General features: G+C 52.0%; 1 protein-coding gene and 1 long non-coding RNA gene across 2 annotated transcripts; both read right to left on the minus strand.

The window, feature by feature from the left end:
- Positions 1 to 6,059: 6,059 nt before the first annotated feature.
- LOC141091713 (glutamine-dependent NAD(+) synthetase-like) lies at positions 6,060 to 7,081 on the minus strand. Its single transcript, XM_073577404.1, has 4 exons — positions 7,025 to 7,081; positions 6,777 to 6,945; positions 6,313 to 6,448; positions 6,060 to 6,229 (listed from the first exon to the last, which is right to left on the minus strand). Exons 1-4 carry the CDS (start codon positions 7,068 to 7,070, stop codon positions 6,179 to 6,181), a joined length of 402 nt encoding a protein of 133 aa, XP_073433505.1. The 5' UTR covers positions 7,071 to 7,081; the 3' UTR covers positions 6,060 to 6,178.
- Positions 7,082 to 9,145: 2,064 nt separating this feature from the next.
- LOC141091714 (uncharacterized) lies at positions 9,146 to 11,284 on the minus strand. The gene is made up of 3 exons (XR_012232556.1): positions 11,239 to 11,284; positions 9,516 to 9,590; positions 9,146 to 9,243 (listed from the first exon to the last, which is right to left on the minus strand). It is a non-coding gene; the product is annotated as an uncharacterized lncRNA (long non-coding RNA).
- Positions 11,285 to 11,496: the final 212 nt, after the last annotated feature.

The raw sequence follows: 11,496 nt of genomic DNA on the forward strand, positions 1-11,496 counted from the left end.
CAGCTGTCCGGGCTCATCAAAAACTTTTCGGAAAGTGTCCGTGAACGCCTGGACACTGGAGACTATGGGATCGTCCCGCTCCCACAGGGGGTTCACCCAGGAAAGAGCCTCTCCCTCCAAGTGGGACATGATAAAGGCTACCTTAGCCCAATCAGTAGGGTACTGATGGGGCAGGAGTTCGAAATTCAGCCGCACTGATTCAAAAAACCCCTGCATAACTTTGGGTCTCCGCCATACCGAGGCAGTTTCCCAAGCCTAGGGGATGAAGCAGAGACAGAATCAGGATTTCGGGGCGGGTCTCGTGAGAAGGCCGACTGTAGGGAAAGCAGGCGATCGTCGACCGAAGCCATATAAGAGAGAATATGGGCCTGGGTGTCACGTTGTGGAACCAGCTCTTGCTGGAGGCTGGCCAACTGGGAGGCATAACCCGAGTCGGCGGCCTGCAAGGCCGACAAACGGGAGTCCATAGTCTTCATAAAAGACATTATACGGGTCTGGTTCTCCCGTAGGAACACTAACTCTTTCTGGGCGGCGGCCCCGGCGGGGTCCATGGCCTGGCTATTCTGTTACGCCGAGGGTGACGAGGGCAAGAGTGGACCCACTGGACCGTGACGCCGAACCCTCCCCGTGCGAGCGCGCCAGGTGGGACCAACCCCTATACAGGGACTGTTAGGGAGCAGGCACAGGGCGTTCAAGTGCCATGGCAGCCAGGACCAGGGGTCGGCTCAAGAAGATGGCCAGTCGATGTAGAGCAACGGGGATCCTGGAGAGGAGTCCGGGATAACCAGAGGCCGGAGAGAGGAGTTAGTAGGGTGCAGGATGGTGGAGGGAGACGGGAGGCCTGAAGGAGACAGGGCTGAGCAGGAGCTGAAAGGCAAAGACAAAGAGGGTTAGCAGGAGCCAGAGACGGGAAAACGGGAACCAGGGGTAGCAAGCGGGAGCAAGCAAGGCTAGCGGTAGCGAGCAGGGCCTGGACACAAAGAGCGTTAAACTCAATAGTCAGGCGCCTCCACTGAGGGAGGGCGGCCTGAAATACCTGGTGGCTGCCTCTGATAGGTCAGAGGGGGCTTCCGGGTCAGGGCACGTCAGAGGGTACAGGAGCTGCAGGGATGAGCGGCCTCCGACGCATGCGCAGAGGCACAGTGCGCGCGGCCGACGGCAGAGGTGGAGGAGCACACCGGGAAGCTGCCTGCCGGAAAGCAGGCGGACAGGAGGCGCACGCCGGAGCAGACAGCGGGACGGACCCAGGGCGAACGGGGGTGCGAGGAGAGCCCCCCCAGAAGAACCCGGACCAGTGACGGTGAGTATCGGACCGGGGGCGGGACCAGCAGTGGGGCCAGGGGCAGCGCTGACATAGCTCTCCTCTTTTTCCATTAGGTCTAAGGCATCACATGATTAAAAACTGACTAGCTGAATCCGTCTAAGCTCTTTGTGGAAATAAGAAGTCAGATTTTCCTGCATAACTCATGAGTCACTTGTAAAAGTCCCTGGCAGGTAGGAGGAGGCAGCACCAGGGTCAGGAGTTGAAGAGATGAATGATTTCTACAGGGAAAAGATGCTTCCTGTTTCCACATAGAGCAGAGAAAAGAGAAGAATTAGCTGGGCAGAAAGGCAAAATGAGCAATTGTAAGTATACAGTGCTATATGATGATTGCAATATATTAAGAGAATAAAAACTTTGATGGGAGTACCTCTTTAAGTATATTTTATATTTATGTGCTGCCTTCTTTTTTTTAAGTTTGCCACTGTGGTCAGAACTTTGGGTTTCTAGATGTTTTCGCCTGATTAATCATATCTAAAATTTGTTTCATATGTACTCGAATCACACAAACTCAACCCTCTCCCTCGCCCCAAAGTGAAAAGTGTTCTTTTTTTATAAAAAGTTGCAAAAAAGTTCCAGACAAAAATAAAGACCATTTTTTACTTTCATGAACTACATGCACCATTGTGAATGTCAACAAATACTGCAAGACAAAAAAAAAGAAACGCAAATTTAAAAAATGCAAATGATGAATTCAGGCCTTTGTGCATAAAGTGAAGAAGAAAAAACTGTGCCTGATAACAGCAAGCAATATAGGACCCACCAATATGGACTGATGAAGAGCCATATAAGTAAAGGGAACACTACCTAATGTAAGCGAAGGGGTGAAACATGCATTGTTGCAATAAAAAAATATATATTTTATAAAAAATATCAGCATATTGTAAAAAGAATATACTAAAGACATACGTATGTTCGATGAGATATAGAATGCATTGTAAGTGAAATGAGCATGCAACATAAAGCAATGTAGAAATTAATAGCACTATATCAGCGAATTAACCCCTTTCTGACTCAGATGTACTATCCCGTCCACGGTTCCCAGGCCCGTATGATCGGGGACGGGATAGTACGTCTAAGCAATCAGCAGCGCTCCCGGAGGGGCACCGCTGATTGCTGCCCGGTGTCAGCTGGTTATCACAGCTGACACCCGGCACTATGTGTCAGGGGCAAATAGGAAAAACAGCCAACAGCACACTTTTTTGGGAACCGTGAACAGGTTGGAGTAGAATCCCTGAAATTTCTCGTTCTGTGGTACGGAAACAATGACTCTGTTGTGCTGGGGCAATTCGATGGCCTTGAGTAAAGCCCTTGCCCAGGCAACTACCTTGGGAGGACGGGAAAGAAAAAACCGTCTTGGAGGGTACTTGACAAATTCTACCTTGTACCCCGAGGACACCAGCTCTCTTACCCATGTGTCGTGTGTGACAGAGAGCAAGGTGTGGCGAAACCATAGCAGGCGACCGCCGACCTTGCTGGTGTCGCCCTGAAATTGCCTCGAGTCATTTGGCTGAAGATCTCTGGGACCTGGGTTCCCTCGATCTGGGTTGGTGGGTACGCATTCTCCCCAACGGGTTGGCTCTATATAAAACTTGCCGATCCCTGTCCTGGCTGGGACGACCTGAAGCGGTGGGATTAGTCGCTGCAGCCCACCCGGGGTTGCGAAAGGACTGAAACCGTGTCTGAGGTTGGTGACGAAAGAGTTGTTTGACCCTTTGCTGAGGGAGAAAACTGCTCTTTCCCCCCGTGGAGTCAGAGATGAGCTGATCTAACTTCTCTCCGAATAGGCGCCCGCTCTGATAAGGCAAGGAAGTCAGGGATTTTTTGGAGGTCGAGTCTGCCCGCCATGTCCTCAACCATAAAGCCTTCCTAATGGAGATCGCATTTGCAGCAGCGAGAGTTGGCCACATCCAAAGATGCGTTGATCAAATAGTATCCGGCAAAAGTGATTTGATTTGCGACCTCTGATACCTCTGCTGGTAGGTCCTACCTTGCAAGGCTCTGTTCAATGATTCTGACTAAGCAATCATGGCCTTTGCTACCCAAGTTGCCGCGAATGAGGGGGGAGAGTGCTGAACCTGATGCCTCAAACACTGAGCGAGCCAGGCTCTCTATGAGGCGGTCAGTGGGATCCTTGATAAAGGAACCACTAGGTATGGATAATAGGGTCTTAGAGGCCAAGCACAACACGGGTGGATCTACCGTTGGGGACTCTGCCCATTTTTTATGGAGATCAGGGGCGAACAGGTACCTCGCCTCGAGCGCCTTCTGGCCTGAGAAACGCTTGTCTGACCGTTCCCTGTGTTGTTGCACTATGTTCTCAAACTCAGGGTGAGAGCTAAATACTCTATGAGGCCGCTTTACTCGCTTAAATGACACCTTGTGACCTGAGGACAAGGTGGAATCCTTTTCAATCCCAAGAGTCTGGTTGACGGCCTCAATGAGGCTGTCAACTGTTTCCTGGTACCCTGGAGTAACCAAATCAAGCGGCTCGTCCGAGTCGTAAATCTGAGCTTTGCTCGATATTGACTACTGGTGAAGGCGAGCTGTGTGGGTTCGTTTCTCCCGTGTCTGCCTAGAGTGAGAGCGGCCCCTGCAAACCGGAGGCTCCTGTGAGGTGGAGGACCCCTCTAAGACAGTCAAGCCGCTATCCCTGCCCCTATCTGGGGATCGAAAGGACTTGATTGCTCTCGTAAGCGATGCCATGGACTGTGACAGAGACAGGGCCCATTCCGGTGGGGCTAGATACACTGGGCTCGGTCGCAGGGGAGGGCTCCTGGGCACGTTCGGAATCGCAAGCTTCACAAATCTGGTTACTATGCACATGTGGGAAGTCGGACTGACAGGAGGTGCACGCAACATACAGGAACGTGTGCGTCTTAGCTTTTCTGGACATGGTGGCCCTGCTAGGTGATATGCCTGGGGGGGGGGCAAAAGCCACTTAACCTCTGGTAAACACAGAGGGTGGCCTTCCTCCTTCAGGGGTAGCACTTACCCCAGTCCTGTGTCCCCAATCCTGGATCCCCTTAGGCATCCAGCCTGCCGAACAGCTGCTCCTTTTTCAAAAAAGTGTGCCTCGGCGTGTGGGTGGGTCCTCGGAAGAGGAAACCGCCGGTGATGTCATGGGGTGGAGTTTCAATCCGCGGTCTAGCGCCGGCTGAAGCCGGGACTAAATTTACAGCGTCCGCCCAAGGCCCCGGGGGCAGGTCCACCGGAAGTATACGCGTCACCGAGAGCGGGACTTCCGCCCGCGGCCTAGCTCCGACAGAAGCCGGGGACTAAATTTTCGGCGTGCACCCGGACCCGGGACCGCCAGAAACAGGGACCTGAGCAGGAAGTTGCGCTGCCGTTGCCACAGCTGTGTGGCTCACCCCGTACCACGCTGGAGCCCGGGGATGTGGCAGAAATAAACCGAGGCCACCAGCAATGCCGACCCCGGGGGATTACAGGAGCCCTCCCAGCCCACCTCCTTCCGCGCCTCACCCCTGGAGCTCTGGTTGATCCTCAGGTTAGGCGGGGGGGGAGGGGGATGCAAAAAAGTTAAGGACGGTGCAAGCACCCCAACTCCATCTTCCCTATAGGGGATGAGGAGAGGGACCGTCCGTCACCTTCCATCACTGCTGTCTGGCATTGGTGATGCAGTGAGGGCTGCACAGACTATTCGTAAGCCTCTGTACAGCCTAGTTTTTCAATACCTTAGGGTGGTCAGGGCTTAGTCCGGCATCATGTCCCACGTTGCGGGAGAGGATATCTGGAGGCGAAACTCGCACGTGCTCGCCCGTTGATGGTTTGGGGAGATTGGACCCTTTCAATAGGGTCCGTTGCCCCTGTCTAATCTTCATGGAAAAAATGAAGAGTCTGGAAAAAAAAAAGACCAGATGTGTGCCTCCAACGGACACTAAGCAAGAACTGTTTTTGCTTGCAACCGAGGCGAGGGTGTATACTGCGGAGGAAGAGCTAACCTTTTTTTCATTCACTTAGTGTCAGCCTCCAGGAGGCAGTAGCATACACCCAAAGTCCTGTGTCCCCCAATGAGGCGAAGGAGAAATAAAAGGTTAATGACTTGCCATATGACACACTTCAATGGGCCTCAACTGGAACTGTTGAGTGAAGGGTGTGCAGCGGCAGTACAGGACACAGCCCTATGGAAAAGAGAGGCGCTGTTTCTGGATGAAAACAGTCATTATTTCTATCATATCGGCAGCAGCAGAAGTCACAGCTGAAACTCTACAGCAATAGGCAAGAATCAGGCATATCTCCAGTCCCAGCCACTTAACCCCCTCCAATTCTGCGGTCAATAGCGACAATGGCATCTAAGCGATTAGACCGGATTCTACTAGGATGCCGGTCAGTGAGTCAATAATAGGTGTAATAAAAGAAGCAATACTGTGTCTTATACCAGGGATCCATAAAGTTCTTTTCAAGGGGTTTACAATAAAAGTCTAAAAAAGTTATATAATGTTATAAAAATAACAAAATACTATTTAAATTAAAAAACAAAATTATGATAAAACGCACAAAAACTCCATAGGTATTTTAAAAAAAGTGTACTTATTTTGTACGCAGTAGGACTGACGTGCTGGATGAAGTTGCAGGGGTAATCCGGCACCTCACCTCGAGATGCAGAAGCGAGCAGAGCTTTAATGTCACATGGCTAATGCAAAAAAGCTGCTGCTATTAAAATGCGCTAGCCCGAAAAATTGGCGTAAAAAAAAAAATTGCCAAAATTGGGGTCAATTTTTCAGGATTGTTGGGGCCCCCACAATTATGTGATTCGTTAGACGTAAGTCGTGTGTTATACCTTTCATCGACATTGGCCGAGCCCAGAACCAGCAGACCACCAGGCAAACCTCGCGTCTAAAGACTGAGCTGAGCGAATAAGTAGGCGACCACCATCCGTATCCGAGCCTGGAGAGAGACGGGACAGGACGGGGTGTAACCGAAAGAAGGAACGTGATAATAAGACGATTATTAATTGGTCTACCCATTACCTGAACGTTCTGCAGTGCCAGATTCTCCGGGCTGCTCCCGCCGTGGACGCGGAACTGAGGAGCTTTGCCGGTCACCATCGTGAATACCCCGATCACGGCTTTAACAGCAGCATCAATGTTCGGGGTCAGGTGGTAACTGAAGATACAAAAGCATCGAACATAATCAGAAAGGCTGGCAAGTTATAGGGCTGATGGCGAAAACTGCGCCCCAAATCTGCCAACATACCTGGCAGCATTACATGACTTGTGATTAGTGTTAACCTCATAGAAAATGAGAATAGAGGGGCCACGACACTGATAGAGCACTGCGCCCCCTGCAGCGTGGCCCCATTTAGCGGAAACACCCAGTGCGCAGGGAAAACTGAAGGACAGGTCCCATTTATTTTCAGCATCAAGTGGGGTCATAAAGGGATATCCTAGAATACAATCCCCCTTTAATGTGGTTTCGGAAAGCCCAAAAGTACCTGCCTATTTGTTGGGACAACATCCCGGCCCGCTCCCGTGTCTCACGTGAAGAGTTCTCGGTGGCCATGTAGCAGGTGGTGAGGAGGCGACTGCACAAATCCTGGGGTGTCCGGGGATTGTACGCGGCGTCACCGACCACCTGACGGACATCGGACAGAACGTCGTCATCTTTCGAAAAATATCAGAAATGGGTAAAAGATTAAAGAAAAACCATTGGATGTAATAAAATATCCCACGTGTGACTTACTGCCGGCAGCCACGGCCTGACAGACGAGACGGCACATGGAGAACATAATGCAGGCCACTGCCGAGGTGTCCACCCCACCGCTGAGAGGAAGCAGGAAGCCCCCCTGAAAGGCAAGAGAAGTCACAGGGTGGGCTACAAATGCATTACATGGAATAAAGGGAGGTCACATCTCAGCCACACACTCATCCAGACTGTTGCTATAGGGGGGCTCCGGACTGCTGTTACAAGGGGGCTCCGGACTGCCATTGTAGGGAGACCCCAGTCAGCTGCTAAAGGGGGGCTCCGGACTGCCGTTATAGGGGGGCTCCGGACTGCTGTTACAAGGGGGCTCCGGACTGCTGTTACAAGGTGGCCCCGGACTGCCGTTATAGGGGGGCTCCGGACTGCCATTGTAGGGAGACCCCAGACAGCTGCTAAAGGGGGGCTCCGGACTGCCGTTATAGGGGGGCTCCGGACTGCCGTTATAGGGGGGCTCCGGACTGCCGTTATAGGGGGGCTCCGGACTGCCGTTATAGGGAGACCCCAGACAGCTGCTAAAGGGGGGCTCCAGACTGCCGTTATAGGGGGGCTCCGGACTGCCGTTATAGGGGGGCTCCGGACTGCCGTTATAAGGGGGGCTCCGGACTGCCGTTATAGGGGGGCTCCGGACTGCCGTTATAGGGGGGCTCCGGACTGCTGTTATAGGGGGGCTCCGGACTGCCATTGTAGGGAGACCCCAGACAGCTGCTAAAGGGGGGCTCCGGACTGCCGTTATAGGGGGGCTCCGGACTGCCGTTATAGGGGGGCTCCGGACTGCCGTTATAGGGGGGCTCCGGACTGCTGTTATAGGGGGGCTCCGGACTGCCATTGTAGGGAGACCCCAGACAGCTGCTAAAGGGGGGCTCCGGACTGCCGTTATAGGGGGGCTCCGGACTGCCGTTATAGGGGGGCTCCGGACTGCCGTTATAGGGGGCTCCAGACTGCCGTTATAAGGGGGCTCCGGACTGCTGTTATAAGGGGGCTCCGGACTGCCATTGTAGGGAGACCCCAGACAGCTGCTAAAGGGGGGCTCCGGACTGCCGTTATAGGGGGGCTCCAGACTGCCGTTATAAGGGGGGCTCCGGACTGCCGTTATAGGGGGGCTCCGGACTGCCGTTATAGGGGGGCTCCGGACTGCCGTTATAGGGGGGCTCCGGACTGCCGTTATAGGGGGGCTCCGGATTGCCGATATAGTGGGGCTCCGGACTGCCGTTATAGGGGGGCTCCGGACTGCCGTTATAGGGGGGCTCCGGACTGCCGTTATAGGGGGGCTCCGGACTGCCGTTATAAGGGGGGCTCTGGACTGCCGTTATAAGGGGGGCTCCGGACTGCTGTTATAGGGGGGCTCCGGACTGCCATTGTAGGGAGACCCCAGACAGCTGCTAAAGGGGGGCTCCGGACTGCCGTTATAGGGGGGCTCCGGACTGCCGTTATAGGGGGCTCCGGACTGCCGTTATAGGGGGGCTCCAGACTGCCATTATAAGGGGGCTCCGGACTGCTGTTATAAGGGGGCTCCGGACTGCCATTGTAGGGAGACCCCAGACAGCTGCTAAAGGGGGCTCCGGACTGCCGTTATAGGGGGGCTCCGGACTGCCGTTATAAGGGGGCTCCGGACTGCCGTTATAAGGGGGCTCCGGACTGCCGTTATAGGGGGGCTCCGGACTGCCATTGTAGGGAGACCCCAGACAGCTGCTAAAGGGGGGCTCCGGACTGCCGTTATAGGGGGGCTCCGGACTGCCGTTATAGGGGGGCTCCGGACTGCCGTTATAGGGGGACTCCAGACAGCTGCTAAAGGGGGGCTCCGGACTGCCGTTATAGGGGGGCTCCGGACTGCCGTTATAGGGGGGCTCCGGATTACCGATATAGTGGGGCTCCGGACTGCCGTTATAGGGGGGCTCCGGACTGCCATTATAGGGGGGCTCCGGACTGCACCTCCAAATATTCTCTACCTGTTTACTGCGTCGTAAATAATCCCAGAGCCAGCACGCAGGTCCAAGGCTGAAATCACAACCACAATTGTGAATGAATAAAAAATGCAAAATGTCACCTCTCCTCCAATGGTTGAATTCCTGATACCTTATTTCGTCCGCAGGGGTGTGGTACTTCCACTGGATTGGCTCAGAAGTGAGGGTACATACATCATCAAAGGAGGACAGCGAGAAGTCCACATGCATTATGTGAAAAGGGGGCACTCTGCTCGCCTGCACAAAATGACAAAGAATGACTTATTTGGTTCAGAAACAGCGCCACTTTTGTCTGTAGGTTGTGTCTGGTACTGCAGCTCATGCTTATTCAAGTGAATGGGGGATCAACTAAAATACGGAGTAAATTATAGAGCATGTGAAATCTGCCCGTATCACAGTAAAAATATATATTATTATATTGAGATATTAACATTTAACTCCTAGTCTTCAAGACAATAGGTGACGTTTTGATTAATATTAGATTTGAGGCAAACTGAGAAGTCTCTTACAGAAATGCAGCGAGATGACGTGTGAGCCCTGTAACTGCGGACGTCTTCCAAGTCTAACGTGGCCGTGAGAACTTCCTGTGGGATCAAGGACAAAAGCGATCAAAACGGTTCACATTTTGCATCCAAAGCCAAAAGTAAAATCACAGGTGGAGGAACCGCTGCAGATTTCCTGAGCTATACCGCACTGAAGCTCAGGGGCAGGGAGTCGGCCCACCAACCCATTCCTGGGAGTCAGACCCCCACTAGGTCAATTTTAATACCTTATCCTAAATTAAATGTTCAAGGGGTTTTCCGCTCTTATTTTAACATCTGGCTCATATTCACCTTAACGATCCCCGATGCTCCTCTCCTAATGCCCAGATCACCCAGCAATTTATGAAGTTCTTCCAGGTTCAGAATCCGTATGTGACCGCTGCAGCCAATCAGGAGCCTCAGCAGTGACGTGCAGTTAGTGATTGGCTGCAGAAGTCGCATGCCCATCCTGGACAGGAGACGAGCCACAGAGACCGCAGGGGACCTGTGCAGCATTGGAAGGAGGTTGGAAGTGATCAGTTTCACATTAGCATTTTTTTGCGCAGCGCATCGTGCGCAATAGAAACACATGCAAAAAAACACATCATGCGTTTTTGCATGCATTTGTGTTTTTTATGCGCATTCGTTCTCTAGGGGTTAAAACCAGTGTCTACACATTTTTACGCCAAAAACGCATGCGCACTAAAACGTAGACGAACGTGTCCATGCGCACGCCTGACGAACGTGTCCATGCGCACACCAGACGAACGTGTCCATGCGCACGCCAGACGAACGTGTCCATGCGCACGCCTGCGCTCCCATAGACTGTAATGCGTTATTTTGTCGCATTCCGTGCCCAAGCGTGCGCATGCATTTTTTATGCCTTTCGGCGGACCCAAAAATGCAACAGGTTGCGTCTGGCGCGCCTAGGCGCACACGACGAAAAAACGCATGCGCAAGAAAACACATACGGATGCGTGCAAACGCAAGACCATGTGCCCCCCATGTTAAACATAGGAGCGCATGCGACCGATAGCGCACGATGCGCTGCGCTAAAAAACGCTAATGTGAAACCAGCCTAAAGCAAGTGTGAGATTTTTTTTAGATATATATATTTTAAGAGTCTGCTGCATGTTTTTTTTTAATAATTGGAAAACCCCTTTAAACTCCTGCAAAAAAAAAATAGTTTTCACTTGCGTGAAAATGACATCAAGGTTCGTATGAATGATTTGTTTGTGGTCTATGTCGTATATAAGTCACACTTGTCCACTTTGAAAACACCTTTTTCGTTAGAGGTGTCCCCCTGCAATCAACTATAGTCTGATCATCCTTTCCAATGCAGCGCTCCCAGAGGGGAAATGAGGCATTACATACTTCCAATAATGCACGGACATGTTGAGTCCTCCAGAACAAGAGGCTCTTTGTAGGTGCTCTGGCTAATAGATGAGGGTGTCAAAAAAGAGCCCACCTTCCATTCATTAAAAAAGTAGGTTATAGGTTTATGGTCTCTTTAAAAGGTGTCTCCTACCAAAAAATGACCCCAACTGGTCCCGATGCCGAGTCAACTGTTCAGCGCTCCTATAAAGGCCTCCGGTATCACAACACCGACTCAGCCGCTCTACCGCCTGCCCTCCTGGTTGTGTCTCTCAAATTAGAGTCACCCTAAAAATCTCCTTATAAGAATACCCCATATTAATATTCTTTATCTTACCACATTTTCAAGAGAAAACTGTGAGCTTTGAGCTACGATGTCTCCATTGATCGAGATCATCGAGCAGCCATCATAGTAGAGTCGGTCGCTGTCGCAGCCCCGTAGATTGGAGAGAAGGTAAATGCCGCCATTCTGTAACACAAAGTAATGAGATCATGCCCCATAGGAGGTCAGTGCTACCAGCATTGCACAGGCGTGAGGAATAATGCAACTAATTCTCCTTCAGGAAATGCCACCGGGCGACTCGTGCCTTCATGT

The sequence above is a fragment of the Dendrobates tinctorius genome, unplaced genomic scaffold, assembly GCF_039654945.1.
Source record: "Dendrobates tinctorius isolate UK_male_01 unplaced genomic scaffold, ASM3965494v1 ptg000055l, whole genome shotgun sequence".
Classification (NCBI taxonomy): Eukaryota; Metazoa; Chordata; class Amphibia; order Anura; family Dendrobatidae; genus Dendrobates; species Dendrobates tinctorius.

Excerpts from the sequence above, each read along its gene's own strand:
- LOC141091713 (XM_073577404.1), bottom strand. The coding sequence starts at position 7,070 with ATGTTCTCCATGTGCCGTCTCGTCTGTCAGGCCGTGGCTGCCGGCA. Across the intron at positions 6,449-6,776 it reads TTGTCCCAACAAATAGGCAG|TTACCACCTGACCCCGAACA; the intron begins GTACTTTTGGGC and ends TTGTATCTTCAG. Across the intron at positions 6,230-6,312 it reads TGGCACTGCAGAACGTTCAG|GCTCGGATACGGATGGTGGT; the intron begins GTAATGGGTAGA and ends GTCTCTCTCCAG.